The following is an 18,663-nucleotide window of genomic DNA, read 5'->3' as shown; positions in this document are numbered from 1 at the left end:
TTCTTCCAAGCTACTTATATTAATGTAATTTTTCAAATGTTTAACTACACATTCCAGTGATGGCTACTAGCCCACAGTTATTAGCTCAATTTATTACAAATATGACCATGTATGAATAGCACTTAGAATCACATTTTTTTTTTTTTTTTGCATTCAAATAAAATCCCTGCTGCTACGGAAAAGTAACAAATAATGAATTAAGACAAATGAGAACATACAAGGTGGAACCCTTAGATTAATGCGATCGTATATCTCATTGTAGTAAAGTAATTCTTCATATATGTAGCCACCATTATGATTAATTTAAAGGCTTCATTTCATTGTAACCCTTACTAATTGCATGTTTGTTTAGTAGGCTTATGGTCTCTTTTTGCTTCTGTGCTGTTTTTTAAAAATGAACCAAGGTGCTTTACAGAGTTTTTTTATGCTCTTTAAAAAAAAGAGAGCAAGAAGCGGTTGGATACAAAATAAGTAACAATGGACACATGATTCAATGTTTTCTTCCAGAAAACTGTATTTCAGCTTGAAGTTAGATGCTTCTCATGAGCTGTTTTAAAACGGACAGATCTGTGCGAAAAACACTTCTGAGGAAGAAACCCCGTTATCACGCAACGTGCTCTCCATCCGAGACCGGAGGTGCACTTGGTCAAACTATTTGAATTCAAGGGGATATTTCTGTAAACCCTGTGAAACATGCAAGGAGATTTATGATAGAACTTGGGTTGCTTTGTGAAATAGCAGATTCCAACTGAGCCCATCAAGGACCTGTCTCCGTAATTACTGTATATCAACTCATAAGGGTGAAGGCTTCATTCCGCTTTGAGAATTTATGGTGATTTACGCAAATGGCCAGAAGCTGGTGGGACGTGCCCATCTGTCTCAATGACTGCAACATCTCCCAGCTGGGCTCATGCTGCCAGCATGGGGAATGGGAGTGGATTTGTCCCTGTTGTCTGCCAAAAATAAAATACCGATGACAGAGCGTGCACACATTTGAGACTGTGACCCTGCAGCTCCCATGGCAATGGAGCAAAGTAGCCTGTTGTCGTCAAAAGGACAAGCCCTCTGCTGGGAAATGAAGGATTCCACATGACTGCAGGAAGAAGGACATTTCTCAAGATTCACAATAACGCCTCCTTTAAACTGAACATGGAAGCGGACGATGTCCGAACACAGAAAATGATGCGGTGTTGAGGAGAAGCAAGGAAAGTCAGAATGAAAAACAAAAAAAAAACGAGTTTTAAGATGAATTCCAAAATATCTGTTTTGTAGATATTGATCTCAAAAAAATCAGTTCAGGACTGTGAAGAAGGTGGCATTACCAATCACTGTCCAACTTTTCTTCAGCAAGAAACTGAACTTGTTCGTAGCTGTTTGAATGAAGTTATAATACAAGTCGTTTCACCCATTTCCAAAAAAACCTCCTGGTCATAATAATATTCATATAATTATAAATTATACTGATATTGAATAATAATGATTTTTTTAGAACTGAAGGCAAAAATCATGAGGTCTAAGGAAACTATGCAACTTTTACAATATCTAAATTAAACTACATGTTATAGTTTCTAATTTGATTTTGATTTTTAATGAATTATAGTATTTGGTGATTAATGCTTATTACAGATGACCTATTATTCAGAACATATTTTTCATAAAGAATGTTTTTCGTGTCTGTATGTGAGAGAGAGAGCAGTATATATATATACATATATCTCACATATATGAGATATACAGTATATACATATAGATTTCTCATATATGAGATGTATATTTGTATACATTGATTATATATATATAATGAATGTAATCAATGTATATAATTTCAATGATATATCAAACATGTTATAATGAACAAATCTAAGGAAATAAAATACTTAAAATAAAAACCTGCAAAAGAAAATATCATCTGCAATTATATATATACAGATAGTGCTGTAAAGGTGAATTATTTTGTTTCTTTCATTGTGTGAGGTGCCACACTTATCCAATGTTAACATACTGACACTGGGTTAAACCTTTAAATTACTGTAACTATATTTTCGTCCCTCTGGGTCTAAATGACACATTAAAACATGCACAAATTAAGTACTGCATGGTCAAACCGAAGGTCACAGTCTGGCAGAGAAAACGACAAAGGCATTATCATTTAAGTATAGTGCGGTAAGAAATACAGGCATTAGCAAAGGGAAAATATTTGTTGTGACAGCAGGATTAGTTGATAAGTTTCACCATAAATTTGCAAGTTATTGGGACCGAATAGATCCGAGAAGAAACTATTGACTGACACCATCACATTCTGACAGGTACACAAAAGCAAAAGGATAGATGTAGGTACTAATCTCTGCGGAGAGCAATACAGAAAGTATGTGAACCCTACGAGTGATGGTCATTATTCTTGTACAAAATCTAAATGGCAAATCTTAAAAGAAAATCTTAAAGAATATGAGTAAATGATGATGATTTACACTCCTGATTCTACTTTCCTTCTTGGTTTAAGCAATACAACTTGGGGTTCACTTATTTTTGCAAATGCGCTATGTATTACTTTTTTAGTACATATGGAATTGATCATTCCACACCTATGATGTGAGATGAGAAAGACACCAGGGACACAAAGGGGTTCAAATACTTTCAAGCAGCACCGTATGTAAGAGCACAGAAAGTAAACTTTAAAAAAAAAAAAAAAAAATTCATTATATATTTGTAATTCAACTTCGTCATTCTTCATTCCTTTATGAATTGTGTTCAGTCCAACATCTTATACTCGCATTATGTTAGTACAGGCCAACATCATTCGAATTTAATAAGGTTTCTAGCACATAAATCTGGAGGAAACAGCTCCCATGAGACCTGCTTGTCTTATAATAAAGTTCTTGTGGTGTGATTTATGAAAGTGTTCTTGGGGGAAACATCACTTATTCTTTACAACACAACAGTAAGTTCTTTTTCTTCCTTCCTTTCTTTCTTCCATCCAAATTACGATCGTCTCCTCTACCCCACGTGTCGCGGCGTCCCGCGGAAACGGGGCGCAAGCGCGCGCGGAGCCTCCTGCGATGGGATCCGCGCTCTCGGTGTCACAGGTTCGCTGCGCTCGGACCCGCGCAAAGTGGCCCAGCCCATTCCGCTTTCTCACTCGCGCTCGAGCTGCTCCAAAAAACAGCAGGAGGAGAAGAAGACAACGGACGCGTCTTGGAGCCCTCCTTCCCACCTCCCCCCCTCGCCCATTTGTCCCACGCCGGCACATCTCAGGAGGAGTGCTCCTCGGATCATGGATCACGCAGGAACCCACGTCCACCAGAGCCACGCAGACACGATCAGTTTTGGGATTTATCAGATCCTCAACCACGCAGACCAGGCCGGGCTGCCGTTCCCCACCTCCAGGTTCCAGGAGCCCGACCTCGGCTTGGGATGTATCTTCGGCGGCCCCTACAGCACCTCGGCGAACATCTACAGCTCGGGGGGCTCAGCTGGATACAGCAGCAGCTCCTCCGTGGGCTTCCACTGCAGCCCCTGCGACGCCGGCGCTCCTCTCGCGGGCTCCTACAGCCTGAACGCGGACGGGAACGTGAACGTGAACGTGAACGGGAACGCCGACGCGAACGGCTCGGATCCAAGCGCAGTGATCCGGGTTCCAGCGCATCGACCGCTGAGCTCGCCTCCGAGCAGCAGGGAAAACACGAGCACCGTGGGCAGTCTGGCTGGGCTGAGTTTCCCGTGGATGTCCAGCAATAGGAGGCACACGAAAGACAGGTTCTCTGGTAAGAGGAGATCCAGAGCCAGGCTAAAGTGCCTTTTTGTACCCGCAGTGAGTGAGTGTGTGCGGGACTAGGAGGAGGAGAAATACTGCAGTTTAACTTACCTGGCTATACCTGCGGACAGGTTAAATAGCATTTATTCTAATCATTATAATGGGTCAACAACACTCACTGCCTCCAACTGACGATCATGTACATCCCTTCTTCATCGTGCACTCTGCATTTACGATCTGAGCGACGCTTTCGAGGTTTTCATCATTTTAGAAGAAAGTCATTGCACGCAAACTATGTTACGGCGCCCGAATTTAGCGAAATTATTTGCCTTCTGGACCCAAGACGGGCTTGTGCGTTAAGCAGCTGCAGCTCATCTTCACACTTTTTAGTGATGAAATATTAAGGATTGTAGGTGGCGAGTAAATGTGGAGGGAACTAGGGGCAGAAAAGCAAGTACGAGGATGGGGATTATAGTGTAAATCGGGATGATTTTTTTTTATTCATTTATCTGGCATTTTAGGATTTAGGTTTATAAAATATAAAAGTGTTTAAAGTAACCAGATAACCAAAATCGAGGTTAAAATACTGTACGATTTTAAACTCGAAACTTGGTCAAATACAACTATTTAGTGGAAGAAAATCGTAGCCAAAGGGAAGAGCAACAGCTTGTGTGTGAAATGATGCCTTTTTTAATCCAGCAGCGGTTAAGAACAGAGTGAGAAACTATGACAAGTGAATTAAATGTACAGACATTTCGCAGTGTTGCCGTTTCTGCTGTTTATAATAGCTGATTTACCTTTAACATTTTTCTACGAATTCATTTAAATTCGACATTATGTTTAAACTGTAGTGTGAGGACAAAGCCCAGATCGCTTTGGAGAAAAGTAGACCAAAAAACTGTAGGTGCTCAGTTCTGGTCCATTGTGAACAAGTGTCGCCCAGTCATAACTGTCAGCACGTTAATTGCGTGCCGTTTAGGGAAAAAAAATGCAAAAATTAATAATATTAAGAATTTTAAACTGTGTATATTTCTGTAGTCGATTTTTCGATTTCTTTTTTTTTTCTTTTTTTTGGAAAAATGGCAAATACGGTTTATATCGTGTATAGATTTTGGAAATTTCCAGGCACCAGCCCCTGATATTGTACTTTAATTACAAATAATATCACGGGTTCCAGAGGTTTTTTTTGTTTAGTACCATAAGTAAGAGGGCGTTATATTGAAATTCTGGCAAGACACAGATTTTAATTATTATTTTTGGCGTTGAGGGTTGCAATGAACTGCCGATCACTGTCGGTGTACGTATTTTTATTTTTTTGGTAAAATTATTAACAAGAGAAAGCAAAACTACGAATAACGAACAACAATACACACAGAGTTTGTTACCGAAAAGAATAATCTCTAATATTACACTGAGCGATCCTCTTACCGCAGTTATAAAAACTCCAGTCATAGCAATGCGAGTCTGTTCTGTAAATTAATGCCTTAATGAAACTCTTCGAATTTAAAAGCCACGCAGGACCTGACACTCAGATACCGTAACATGGTAAATGGGCAGCAAAGTGTGCAGTGTTGAGGGCTGTTAAAGGTCTAGCGATGCGAAGGTTGTTGGTTCGAATCCCAATTCCTGCCTTAGTTAGTGCCCTCGATGAAGTGAGAGAATAACAATACCGTGCGGTATAAACAGGTACAGCACGGTAAACTCTTTCCGCCTTTGATCGTCCAGCGGCTCTGCCCCCCCTGACAGCGACCCGACGCCCGGGTCACCCGTACCAGAGCCGAACTCCTCCGAGGAGGAAGAAGCCCAGGACCTCCTTCAGCAGACACCAGATATGTGAGCTGGAGAAGCGCTTCCACCGCCAGAAGTACCTGGCGTCCGCAGAGAGGGCCGACTTCGCCAAAGCGCTGCGCATGACGGACGGACAGGTGAAAACGTGGTTCCAGAACAGGAGGACGAAGTGGAGGTGAGAGCAGTGAGTGAGCGCTCTTCACACTTACTGACGGCCATTTCTCTGCTGTAACAACGCGTGCTGCCTAGTGCCGTCGCCTCCTCGTGCGAAGGTTGTGTGTTCGAATCCCACCCCTGCTGTAGTGCCCTTGATCAAGGCTGTTACCCGGAATTAGTACAGTAACAATGTCCAGATGGGTAAGTCATTGTCAGCTTGATTAACTAACACTGTAAAACACCAACGATGCATAAGTAAGATAATAACAAGTAAGTAATAAAGTAAGATAAAGTAACTAAGAGAGATAAAATAATAATTGCCAATGTAATAAGACAGCATATTTGATCGTTTTGTCATTTTGTAAGGTGAATGGAAAGCGTCTGTTTGCTAATTGATTCTGCCCCCGTTATTAAAATCAATAGAAAACACTGTTTTCACCCACTGATGACTAAAATTGAGAAAGGCAACAGGTAAATCACGGCGATCAACTGTTACACATAAACTGATTCCTTGATGTAATTTACATCTAATGTAACAGGCTTACAGTCTGCAGTTACAATATGTTGCTGAACTGCATTATGTACTCTATTTTTACTCCAAACAGATGTCATTAATACGGAAACATGCTGCTGTGAAGTTAATGAAACCCTATCGCACCATTATACCTTTATGTATTGTTATATCAGAATCATTACGAGTTCAATGACGGATTTTATTTTTTTTAACAAAGGAAGCGCTCATATTTTCAATTATTGTTAAAACAGGTGCAAAAATGTCGTATTTTACATTAGCCTGATATAAAAAATATCTATATATGATATCGATGTATGCGATTTAATATGTCACAACCCCAAAAGGCAGGATCCCAGACGTCCACGAGATGCATCGCAGTACATGTACAACTGTATCAACCCTCCCGACCCAACTGCTATAATAAAAAGGCTCAAGTCACCACGTCCCTGGATCGCTGTTATTGATCAGCGCTTTACCACGATTTACCTGGCGACACGTGCTCACTGATCTGGTTCCTCACTTCTGTTCCAGTCAGTGTTTCAGTTCCAGTCCCCTGCTTTCGTCCCGTCCCTGGCCCCCGTCCTCCGTGATTCTGTCCCCGATCCCGTTTTCCAGCTCCGTCCACACCTCGTCTCTGCGTGTCGACTTCGCGCGCGGAAATCCGATTCACTCACTTACTATGGAGTGTGCGTGTGTGTGTGTGTGTGTGTGTGTGTGTGTGTGCCTGTGTGTGTGTGCCTGTGTGCGTTTTACCTCTCCCTTCGCTGTGTCCCCACTCGCCCTCTACACGTGTACTGTCTGTACGCTCTCCACACACACACACACACACACACACACACACACACAGATCATTGTACCCTTAGTATCCTGCGTCCCTCTTCGTATCTTACAGTAAAATATTACACCCGTGTCCATTTCACGTCCGCACGTGACCAAATTTAAAACGAAATATTTCCGACTGATTTTAACAATCATTAAAATATGAACGCTGTATATAAAATATATATTTTACAACTGATGGCTATTGCGTCTCCATCTGCTACATTTATATCCACTTTCGTACATTAGGCCCGCTTTTTGTCGCTACTGTATTGTTATTTTCTGATTTTTTTTTTTGCCCCACAACGTCCCCCATGGACCAGTTTAGGAAACTTTTTTTTTTTTCCCTTCAATAAACGCACATTTTTATTTCCAGGCCGGGAATACGGAGAAAGTCGCATATTTAAATAAGTTCATTAACATCGTTTTCCAACGATTTTACCATCATTTAAAGCAAACAGGTGAGGCCGTTATAGCGGGAGAGCAAAAGGAAAACAAACTGATTTTTTTTTTTTCAGATTGCGACAGTCTTGCTTAACTTTTTAAAATAAATGTCTATAAATTTCGATATTAAAATTGATATTTTTGAGTTTAGTTCATTATTTCGACACCTGTAGCTCAGTCCTGGTTTTAAATACTTTAAGCTATACTGTACCGTATTTTACTATCAATCTCATACCGTAAAAATAATTCCACGGTGAAAGCGGATGTCAGGCAAACCACACAAAAATGTATTGTTTTACAAATAACACAAATATTAAATACTTCAAAGTAATTTTTATGAGTTTAAATATCATTTACTTTGCACATAATTCTCAGCAGTATTTTGCTGACTCCGTAGATATTTTTATTCTTTCTTCTTCTCCCTTCTGTCACACTTTATAAAGGGGATCAATTCAGTTATTGGAGCACATTTACTAGAAATACAGTACAGGCCGTAAATAAATATTAATATGGACACTAAAGTGCAGTTTGGCCATGAGGAGGCACTGTAACTGACAAATGTTCACTGTTTCAAAAGATACATCTCTTCACCAGTTGGTTGTCATTTCACTTAATTATGGCTTTTCACAAAGATAAAAATGCCTTATAGTCCCACAACAGGCATCATGCTGGATGTTCCATTTAAATATTTTACATTTTAAATTTTTCATCATTTTTGTCTATATTATGCAGGCATCTTCTGCGTAGTGGGGCACGGTTAGTGTGGACAGTAGGGTTGAAGGTCCCATTTCACATACCTGCTCTATTACCTTTGAGTAAGGTACTTACTCTAAACCTGTACAGTAAGAATATGATGGCGTATCAATCATAATAAAGTTGTTGCCTAACATTGTAAGTTGGCTTAGACAATAGTGTCAGCAAAGACATACAGCATATCAAAATTTAATGTGTGATACTTTTTAAAACCCTTATTTCAGGCACAGAGTAATTTTTATGGTGCCAGTGATTTTATTGCATGTTTCATTCAGCTCTGTTATTTTGTAAATTAAACAAAATGAAAATTTGTCTGAAATCGTACACACACACGTACAAGGAAATAATGCTTAGTGAAATTTAGCTCCACTGACTTAAAAGGTTCAAAAAATATTAAAATGCAGAATAAAGGCCTGACTATTTTGCTGTTCAAGTCATTATTTGCACTTTCACATATTTACTAGAATTAAAAAAACCTTGCACTTCTAAGGTTAAAAAAAGTATCCTGAAGTTGGGTCTCTAACTCAAGAATGTCGAGTTGCTGATATGGCTTTCTGTCTGTTCAATGTTATTTTCTCTTAGACGGCAAACCGCAGAGGAGCGAGAAGCTGAACGTCAGCAGGCCAACCGAATACTCATGCAGCTCCAGCAGGAAGCTTTTCAAAAAACTATGGACCAGCCAAAGACTCCAGACCCCATCTGCCTTAACAACAGCTCCCTGTTGGCACTTCAGAACCTCCAGCCATGGACTGATAACCCCGGCACAATGAACAGGGTCCCTGCTTGTGACTAGAGCATCAGTTTCAGTGCAGTGATACTTATGCAACGTTACACGAGGAGTAAAGTATACACTATACTAGAAATATACATAAATATAGTTCCGTTTCATTAAAATGTATATATACGTATATATATGATTATATATAGTTATACTTACCACAGCAAACAGGACAGTGTCAGGAAAACCTTCCACATACTACCTAAATGCAAAACAAAGGACCAAAAATCATATTAGGCACATTTTTGTGTCTTGAGAAGCCCATCATATTCTGCTTTTATCATGACTCACTGATCTTGTATATCATAAAACAACATTCCAGTAAAGGTAACTTTTCATTTCTTTAACTTTTATCAGAATTTGTTTTGCCCTGTTTTTACGAAATTAACTATTTTTGCAATTTTGTACATCCAGGCAAAGTGTGCTTTGAAAATGGGCTCAAGGAAATATATAATTGCTGTGCTCCTTATCAGAATGTACAGTATAACCAAAACACTTGCAATAAAGCAGGTTTTACATTCGTTTCCATTTCTGTAATATCATTTTCTGTATCTTATTAGTCATGAGTAAATTAAATTTAATGTCTCACTTACTGCTTTTATTGCACTTACATTGTGGGCTTTTAGGATTCTGCTGTAAGCTTATTTTACAATGTATAATAGTGGGAAATTCACTCTGGAGACAAACATAATTAGTCATATGAAGAAAGCCAAGGAAATTTTCGAGGCTAATTCATAAAACTATGCAAAATGTGTTCTTTCATTAAGTTTGTTAAACTATTTTAACTTGTGTGAATAATAATTTTAACTGTGATTTTTTTAATATATTTTGTTACGAAATGTTTCACTGGAGTTAACTGGTCATGATATTTTAAACTATAGTGCAAGTTAAAATTGACACATTTTAAGAGAAAGAACCCAAAATGTTAAATTATTTCATCGGCACTCCTGTAAACTTTTTTTTCCTGTCATTTTTGGCACGTATTCTCATAAAGTTATTTTCAGTCACTTATAGCAGATAGATTTCATGTTAGTATTATATAAAAATGTGCAAAAGAACTATCACTAGATTAAATGAAAGAGAGGACTAACATTTGAAACAATTTTACATGTACATTTTTAGTAACACTGTCAGTCACGTTAATCTTTTTTGTAAATATGTGAATTCTTGCATAAAAAGTATTCTGGGTTTTAAAATATTTACTCAAACTACTGCAAACACTGTACGCGCTGCATAAAGAAACTTTTTAAAATGTTAAAGACGTGAACTTTTGCAATGCATCATTGCTCTTTTATGTCCTCAAGCAACCGTGAAGAATTTCTGCTGATGATTTTGTATGACTTTCATGGTTTGTTACATATTGTCCTGGGATGAAATCCTAGATAAGGTGAGCTGTGTTTTCTTTCCTGTGCCCTGGGATTTCGAGCAGCCGTGCTGTGTTTCCTTACAGTGAGCAGATGCAGACGTGCAGCAGTGTGCCCTGAGAATGGCCAGGAGCTCCTCCTCCATTAGTGGAGGAATGCGGCCCTTCATTTCATCGTCCACTTTAGATGTTTGTGGTGTATTGCCAAGGACTTTCCCAACTTTGTCACTCCCAAAACCGAAGCAGGGACCAGGTACTGCCTGCTTAAAGACTCCCCCCTCCCCTCCCCCCAACAAAATCAAGAAAAATAGATGCTGTTCAAGGTTCATAGCCCACTGCTTCCATTCCTCAATCAGGTTTACTGAAAACACCATTGTGAAGAATACACCAAATGTCACGTTAAATTTCCTTTTCCCAACTTTAAACGCATAATTTTGCTTGAAATGTATTTAATTACAAATGCATTCAAAATTTATTCATACTACTTTATAAGATACAGTACTTTAATGTAGAAAACCAGACCCAACAGTTAGCTATCAATATTTTCATAAAGATCTAAAGAGTTAAATAAAAAGGACATTGAGGGCAGCTGGTAGCAATAGTGGTTAGATTTACTGGCTTTGGATGTACATTCAAAGCCCTCCTTTAGCTGTAGTACCTGCTTTGTCATTGGTTTTACATTTCTATAATCAGCATTAAACTATCCATATTAATATATTGTACGTGTAATATTATTCATTGTTTGGGTTAAAATAGAAAGGCTAGGTACTATAAGAATGAATACTAATGAAAGATGTATCAACTTTCCCCGCTCTTCGTTATTATATAATGTTATTTCACATTAATTCTATTTATTTTTATTTTATATGCACATTACGTATTATTTGAACAACGAAATGACTTCCAATTAAATAAACAAATCTCGTACCCTTCACTTCACCAATATGCAAAATATGCATTACACATATGCTAAATATGTATTGCAAAAAGTGATTTTTTATCACCATAGGACAAGGGAGTAGGCTGATTGTGTATTTTGTGCAAAAAAGCAACCAATAAATACATAATACATATTTAACTTTAAACAACATATAGAGGAAAATCTTAGGGGTTTTACACATGTTTTGTTAAAACAAATACTCTTCACAGTTTTCACAATGGGTTCACATTTGTTTAGACACATCCCTCCAAAGGAACTAAGAGCACACATACTGATGACCACGTGGTGGCGACATCGTTCAACTTTCTTTAACACGTTGATCGTGTTCTGCCACAATTTTGTGTTAACTTCAATGACCCCCCATATATATAATATATATACATATATATAAAATACAGAATTAATTCAATATTTAAAAACGGCAATACTTAATACAATATCTATGTCTGCGCAGAATCAATTCAACTATCTCAGTCAGTGTGTTGCCAATGGTGGTAATAATAATCTTCCGTTTAGAAAAACCTACTTTCTCTGTTTTACCTAGCGATTCTGTACAGCACAAAAAAGAAAGCGTGTACAAAGGGGAAGGCCGTTGTTAAAACGATAAATTATTCATTGTAATTGTTACAAGGTTTTAAGCCAAATTGGAGCGACCTGAATTTTGTTTTATTTTTATTATTCATATTATTATTATTATTATTATTATTATTATTTTACTTATTTTATTGTTTATATACTTCCCTGGGCCGGGTTTTCTGTGTTAATTTTCTCGTTTTGGGTTTGAATCATTCATTGTTTTTTTTAAAAAAAAAAAAAAAGGCCTTCCACATTGAGACGCTTCCGCTTCCGGTATGACGTAACATTTGTGGCCAGTGGCGGGATTTTTATATGGTGAAACTAAGTACGTAGGCAAACGCTACTCTTCTCTGAAACGTTACTGCATATGATATGGTGAGTGTACTTATCAATGGCAGCAGTTTATTTGTGCAGTGTGCTTTTAAACGTTGTCGGGCAGGTTGACGCGTGTTTCGTAAATCCAGAAACAGTGCTAGTAGCGGTTTTTTTTTTTGTCGTGAGTGCGACTGCTGTCATTGGCTTTACTCACTTCGCTCTTTCCCTCCCTGTCTGTTAGGACGCGGACGAGCTCCTGCACAATGTAAGTGTCCAGCTCGCACTCGCCTTCACGCTATGGGAGCCTTTTTTTCTTTGTCGCGCATCCTCTAATACCTGGCTGTTTTTCACGACGTCGTGTCCGCGTCAGGCCAGGGCTCTCGCGAGGCACGCGGCGGAGTGCGCGCGCGTCGTCCCGCCGCAGGCCGCGCTGGGAATGCGATGCTCGGAGGCCGCGATGGGGCAGCTGCTGGACGAGTGCGAGGAGCAGTTCAGCCAGCTGCAGCAGGTGAGATCGTGTGCCTCGCAGGGTCACGTGAGAGGTGGGATCCAAATCACTTCGCGTTTCAGTGTTTTGTTTACGAATAGGTGGAGGCTGGTGCCTTGAATCCCACACGAGAGAGAGAACATGCAACTCCACAGAGCGGGGGATCGAACCCTCGTTCTCTCGCACCAGCCAGGCACTGTGAGACAGCAGCACTACTTGCTGTGCCACCATGACGCCTCATGAAAGTTTAAGGTCTTTACTGCGTGGGGTTCCTCCAGGTGCTCTGGTTTCCTCCCACAGTCCAAAGACATTCTGTTCAGGTTCACCCATAGTGTGTGAGTGACAGAGAGAAAGTGTGTTCCACTGATGTATGGATGAGTGACCCGGCATAGTAGTGTGTCTAGTAGTGTAAGTCACTTTGGTGAATAAGGTGTGTGGGCTGATAACACTACATAGAGTTCGTTGGAAGTTGCTTTGGAGAAAAGCGTCTGCTAAACAAATAAATGTAAGCAACGGTGAGTGAGTGAGGGCAGTGGTAAACCAGGACGTGTGCTACGGAGGAAATTAATGAGGGATTGCCTAAAGGAAAGTGTGAGTGAGGGTGTGGAAAAGTGCAAGTAAATGTGCAAGAGCAGTGGTGAGTTTGGTAGTGAGTGAGTAAAGAAATGGAGAGTGAATGAGTGAAAGGAAAGGTGAGTGAAAGTGAGAAAAAAATAACAGAAAGCATGATTAAGGGTTAGAGTCTGGGAATGATGGTAAGAGTGAAGAACAGAGGAAAGGAGTGACAGGGAATGCTGGGAGTGGAAAAAGTTGATGACCAAGTGAGGATGTTCTCTATCTTTCCTTTACTTTCCTTTCTTCTGAAAGGTTTTCACTAATACTCCAGTCCTGTCAACTCCCTTCAACTCCCTGTGTTTCACTGATGTATAGATGAGTGACCCATTGTAAGTAGTGTATCTCACCTTGGTGTGTTGGCTGATAACACTACATAGAGTTCATTGGAAGTTGCTTTGGAGAAAAGTGTCTGCTAAGTGAATAAATGTAAATGAAGGCACTCACTCTGAATTGATACAGTAAGAACACCCTGCTGAGCACCATAATAAGGTGGGGCAGCTTGTAGTGTAGTGGTTAGGGTTGCTGCCTTCAGATTCAAAGGTTGCAGGTTCCATCTCGGGCTGTGGTACTCTTGAGCAAGCTGTATAAATGGGTAAATAATAGTAAGCTTATAACTAATAATTGTGACCTTAACATTGGAAGTCATTTTGCAGAAAAGTGCATTTTGCAGAATGAATAAATGTAAATAATGTAGAAAGTTGATTATCTTTTAAGGTACTTTAATTCTTCCTGAACAAAGAAGAACAAATGCCACCTAAATAAAAAAATATTAGTTATTGGGGTAGTGCCATAATTTGTCTATGGAGCAAATAGGAAAATATTTAACATGGAGATAATGTTTTCTTTTTCAGCTGCAAAACGAAATCACCATGACAAAGTCTGATTCCCTTGAAACCTCAAGAGACGAGGTTAGGTAAAACTAAATGACGCCTTCTAATTTGATCACACCAGTGCATGTACGCTGTAATAGCTTTCTTTATTTATTTGTGTTGTGTATCTGAAAAGAAGCCAAATGTGTAAGGCTTTGTATGTAAAAACAGACAATGTGTCAGTGGCAAAAAGTATATTTTACCTTACCTCTTTTGCTCCTGGCTCAAACATTACAGTGAAGTCAAATCACATACAGGTAGGGCCAGTGTGCCTCTGGTTCACAAATAACCAGATATTTTGAGATGCCTCTCAGATACTATGCCGTACAAAATAACAGGCAGGTGCCATGGTCTATTGTATTCTGCTTCCCGTGTCAATATAGGCAGACATGTTACCAGAGAATTTAAAATATTGTATTTGCCTCTTGTTTACATGCCCAATGAACACAGCTGGACTTAAATTCTGTAGCTTATTTGTAGAAAAAGAATTAGATGAGCAGTTCAGTTTTCCCACATGGATGTTTATGTGAATAATAAAAATATTTTATTCTCTGTTTTTTTTTTTTAATGTTTTTCTTGTTAGACTGTGAACCGTGTGAACGCTCTTGCAGCAGAGCTAAAGCAGTGGATGGAAACTGAACCAAAATGTAAGCATTCTGTTCAACGTGTCTTTTAACTGCATTTTCTGTGCACTTGGTAAGTCCGGAGACTCATCCGTCATTTGCAACTTGGAGTAATGTGTAAAGGTGTCAGTTTATGATGGTCTGCTGTCCCACCCAGTGTACGCACACTCATGATCCATCTGGATCCTTGGATTGATACCATGACAATAATTATAGATGTGCACTTCTATGTAGAAAACAGACTGAAATAATTTGCTAATCAAAGAATGGCACGTAACTGAACTCTGGGTACTGTTCTGTTCTCAGTGCTGTCTACAAACTCTGAAATATTGCTTACAGTTGGAAAAGAAGAGGTGAGTTTAAAAAATAGTAATTGAATTTATAACTTGGTTATGCACCGAATAAACTTCATGTTGTTTACTAGAGTGCATAATAGAATGGAAAATGAAATGAAGTGACACAAGTCTCTGAAGAGTTTCTTTGATGACAAATGCTTATTCAGGGCTGTCTAGTGCTAAATCCAGAATGATTTTTTTTCTTTTTTCCTGTGGCAAATGACAGTGGTTAACAAAAATATAACCTGCATCTGTTGTAGTTTTCAGTGAGATGGGTGCAGATGACCTTGGGAAATGCATCTTTTCTGATTTTTCAGAAAGTCCACTTATAGCATAGCAGTATTTTTACCAAGGCGTTGCATTGCTTGAAAAGTGCTAAGATGAAACCCTGACATCTTTCTTAATATTTCAGTTCATGAAGTATGTAATAAAAAAGAAATCAAAACACAGGAGGTAGTGCAACAATTTTTCTCTTGACTTTTGTGATGTTTGTTTTCAGTGTTCTTATCACTGTCTTTTCCAGTTGTTGCAGCTAAACACACAACTTGAGATGGTTTTCTCTTGTTCTCAAGCAAAGAGGAATAAACTGAAAGAAGTTTTAAAAAGGTATACATTGCCTTGAGCTTGATAACACAACAAAATTTTAAATTGAACTGATTGTAATATACATGTTTAAAGGTATTAATATAATCAAAAACCTTTTTCATTTGTGGCTTGCTGTAAACAATTGCACCATAAGGAATTATGTTAATTTTTTTTTTCCTTTTACAGTGAGCAGAAGTGGTTAGAAGAAAAAAGAGAGGTATTAATGGCTGTCACTGAACAAGTAACTGCATTGCAACAGGAAAACGACAAGTTATCTGAAACAAGGTATCGTACAATATCATGATCAAGGTACCTTGCCTGAATTTAATCAAATTAAAATGGATAAATATAACAGCTTGAAAAAAAATGCACACTGTCTGCAGTACTACAAAAAATTTACAAACAATGCAGCTGTGCATTATGTTGATATAGCTATTAGTTGCAGTAGTAATAACACTACTATTTTCAGGTAGTCCTCAAAATATAGTACAACATGTCAGTTATGACAACCCATACTTATTAACCCTATTATATTATCTTTACATTTATTCACTTAGCAGATGCTTTTGTCCAAAGCAACTTACAACGGATACTATGTAGTGTTACTAACCCACACACCTCATTCACCAAGGTGACTACATTGCTAGATAAACTACTTACAAGGGGTTACTCATCCATGCATCAGTGAAACACACTCACTCCGTGACACTTGCTCACTATGGGGGAACCTGAACAGCATCTCTTTGGACTGTGGGAGGAAACCGGAGCACCCGGAGGAGCATGCAAACTCCACACAGATTGAGCGGGGATCAAACCTATGTTCTCTCGCACCACCCAGGCGCTGTGAGACAGCAGCACTACTCGCTGTCCCTTGTGCCGCCCAGTGACAGTCCTAACATTTGGTCGTAACATCTAACGATATCAGCTTCATCTGTTTTATGGTCATTGTGTGTCAGTGCATCTGTCAGTCATTGCATTTTATTTACAAAAGCATTTTATGTAAAGACTGTTTAGTTTGTGATTCTATTGAAGTTACTTTTTTGTTTACAGTGGCTAGCAGTTTAAAATGTGAGTGTGGTTCTGCAGAAAAGTAAAGGTTAAACATTTAGAATTTTAGTTTTTCAATATATGTATTTTAATACAAATATGTGAAATTAGTTAAAATGACAAAATCCAACTACACAATGTAGCATTAATCGATCTTAATTGTTGATACATTTTTATGGTTTATATAATACAGCATTTGCAGCAAAGTCAACTCGCTATGTTCTTGGAACAAAACCCCATCCAAAGTCGAGGGCTGTGCGCATAACAATCATCTTGTGGATGATACAATTTCGTTCAAGTTAACAGTAACATACACACAAATGTACATGAAGTTGAGTTGTGGAAGATTTAATTGTTTGGCAACCGCTGAAACATTGCACTTGATCATTGCATAACAATGGTGTCCTTCAGACTGACATAAACAAGAAAATCTTTCAGTGTGCTGCATGATATGAAAAAGAAAATCCAAAAAGTAAAAGAATACCAGGATCATTTGCTGGATACATTAAGTGACGTCCTGGAGGAACACTTTCCACTTCCTCAACAGGCAGGAAATACAAACAAGAAGAAGAAGGTTAGTTCTCTGGTTTTAGACATGACAATTTAAATACCACTGTCAATTCATTTCTAGACCTATTTCTATGCCATTGTTGTTTAAGAAATGTTGAGGATTTAATTTTCTGCTTTTTCTTTCAGAACAGTTCCATGGAACCAAGGAAAGATCTTATTTCACTGCACAATATTCTTGAGGTATGATATGAGCAGCTGTTCCTAATGTCTATCCTATCTTGTCTGTCATGGTTAATGTAAAGTACCTTGGGTAAGTTTTTAATGTGAGAGTCTTGACATTTGTTGTTTTCCCAACAGCTTCTAATGAACAAAACAGTGGAAACGCCACATGAACCTTATGTGGTCATTGATGAGACGTTTTGGCCTCCATACATAGAGATGCTGCTTCGATATGGAATTGCCTCAAGGCATCCTGATGACTACTGCAGAATTCGGTTGGAAGCATTTTATTAGAAATTCTCAAAAAAACAAAAAAGAATAATCTAGCCCTTGTTCATTTATCATGTCATGGTCATTGCTGTTTCATGTGTTTTGAAATGATGTGCATAAAATGTACTTAGGTGGTTGCTTTTACAGGGGATTTGACCTTGAAATATTATATTCTACTTTTACATTTCTATATATTCATCCTATATGTGTTACATTGTGCTTCATGTATATATACATACTACATTTGTACCATACTCACTTCTTACATATTGCTATTAAAGTTTGATGAAATAAAGTAAACTTGACAAACAATGTAGAAGCAGTTTAGGTTTTTACTACCCAGGACAGCCTTCACAATATTCAGATGGTTTTCATATTACATACTTTTGTATAACATAAATATAGTACAGCTGTATTTCGTATTACTCTTTTGAATTGTGGATTGTAATATTTTATATGCGGTTTTAACTTTTTGAGTACAAGAGGTGACTGAATAAGTGTATGTGATCGCCTTGGAACAGACTACAATCTCATCTAATATGTATCCTGCCTCACATCCATTGTTTTAGCATAGACTTTGGACCACAGCAACCCTTTGTTGGAGAAGAGCTAATTAATGGATGCATAGGTATGGAACAAAGGAGAATTTGTTGTAATCTTCTTTAGCTGTGTGATCACCCAACGAGAGCACTCTTTAAAAACAAAAATGAACTCAGTAAAATGAATTTTGAGTAATTTGACTAATTTTTCTTTACTTTGAAAGAAACTGCTTAGAAATGTAAAAACAGACAAGCTTCCCACTACTGTTAGACTGCTTCTAACATTTTTAATTGAAGTATTGTGTTATTAATTGTGGCAAAACTTGAAAATTTTAAATATCTGTGTTACCAATTCATAATTTTGTGT

General features: G+C 38.3%; 2 protein-coding genes across 4 annotated transcripts; both read left to right on the top strand.

Annotated features, from left to right (window-relative positions):
- The first annotated feature begins 3,071 nt into the window (after nucleotides 1-3,071).
- On the top strand, nucleotides 3,072-9,261 carry tlx1 (T cell leukemia homeobox 1). Of its 2 annotated transcripts, none has more exons than XM_018750881.2 (3): nucleotides 3,072-3,761; nucleotides 5,498-5,714; nucleotides 8,808-9,261. In XM_018750881.2, exons 1-3 carry the CDS (start codon nucleotides 3,272-3,274, stop codon nucleotides 9,016-9,018), a joined length of 918 nt encoding a protein of 305 aa, XP_018606397.2. In that variant the 5' UTR covers nucleotides 3,072-3,271; the 3' UTR covers nucleotides 9,019-9,261. The 2 variants fall into 2 exon arrangements, with proteins under 2 accessions (XP_018606397.2, XP_018606396.2); XM_018750880.2 differs by having other exon boundaries at nucleotides 5,477-5,714.
- Nucleotides 9,262-12,175: 2,914 nt separating this feature from the next.
- Nucleotides 12,176-18,435, top strand: cenpk (centromere protein K). Of its 2 annotated transcripts, XM_018750884.2 has the most exons (12): nucleotides 12,176-12,257; nucleotides 12,439-12,462; nucleotides 12,568-12,705; nucleotides 14,151-14,207; nucleotides 14,752-14,815; nucleotides 15,098-15,144; nucleotides 15,650-15,732; nucleotides 15,898-15,996; nucleotides 17,197-17,332; nucleotides 17,455-17,508; nucleotides 17,626-17,762; nucleotides 18,327-18,435. In XM_018750884.2, the coding sequence occupies exons 1-12, from the start codon at nucleotides 12,255-12,257 to the stop codon at nucleotides 18,421-18,423; spliced, it is 939 nt and encodes a 312-aa protein (XP_018606400.2). In that variant the 5' UTR covers nucleotides 12,176-12,254; the 3' UTR covers nucleotides 18,424-18,435. The 2 variants fall into 2 exon arrangements, with proteins under 2 accessions (XP_018606400.2, XP_029114998.1); XM_029259165.1 differs by lacking the exon at nucleotides 18,327-18,435 and having other exon boundaries at nucleotides 17,626-17,971.
- Nucleotides 18,436-18,663: the final 228 nt, after the last annotated feature.

The sequence above is a fragment of the Scleropages formosus genome, chromosome 16 (genome assembly GCF_900964775.1).
Source record: "Scleropages formosus chromosome 16, fSclFor1.1, whole genome shotgun sequence".
In the NCBI taxonomy this organism is placed as follows: Eukaryota; Metazoa; Chordata; class Actinopteri; order Osteoglossiformes; family Osteoglossidae; genus Scleropages; species Scleropages formosus.
The sequence above is the reverse complement of the archived record's forward strand: the minus strand, read 5'-3'. Positions and strand labels throughout refer to the sequence as shown.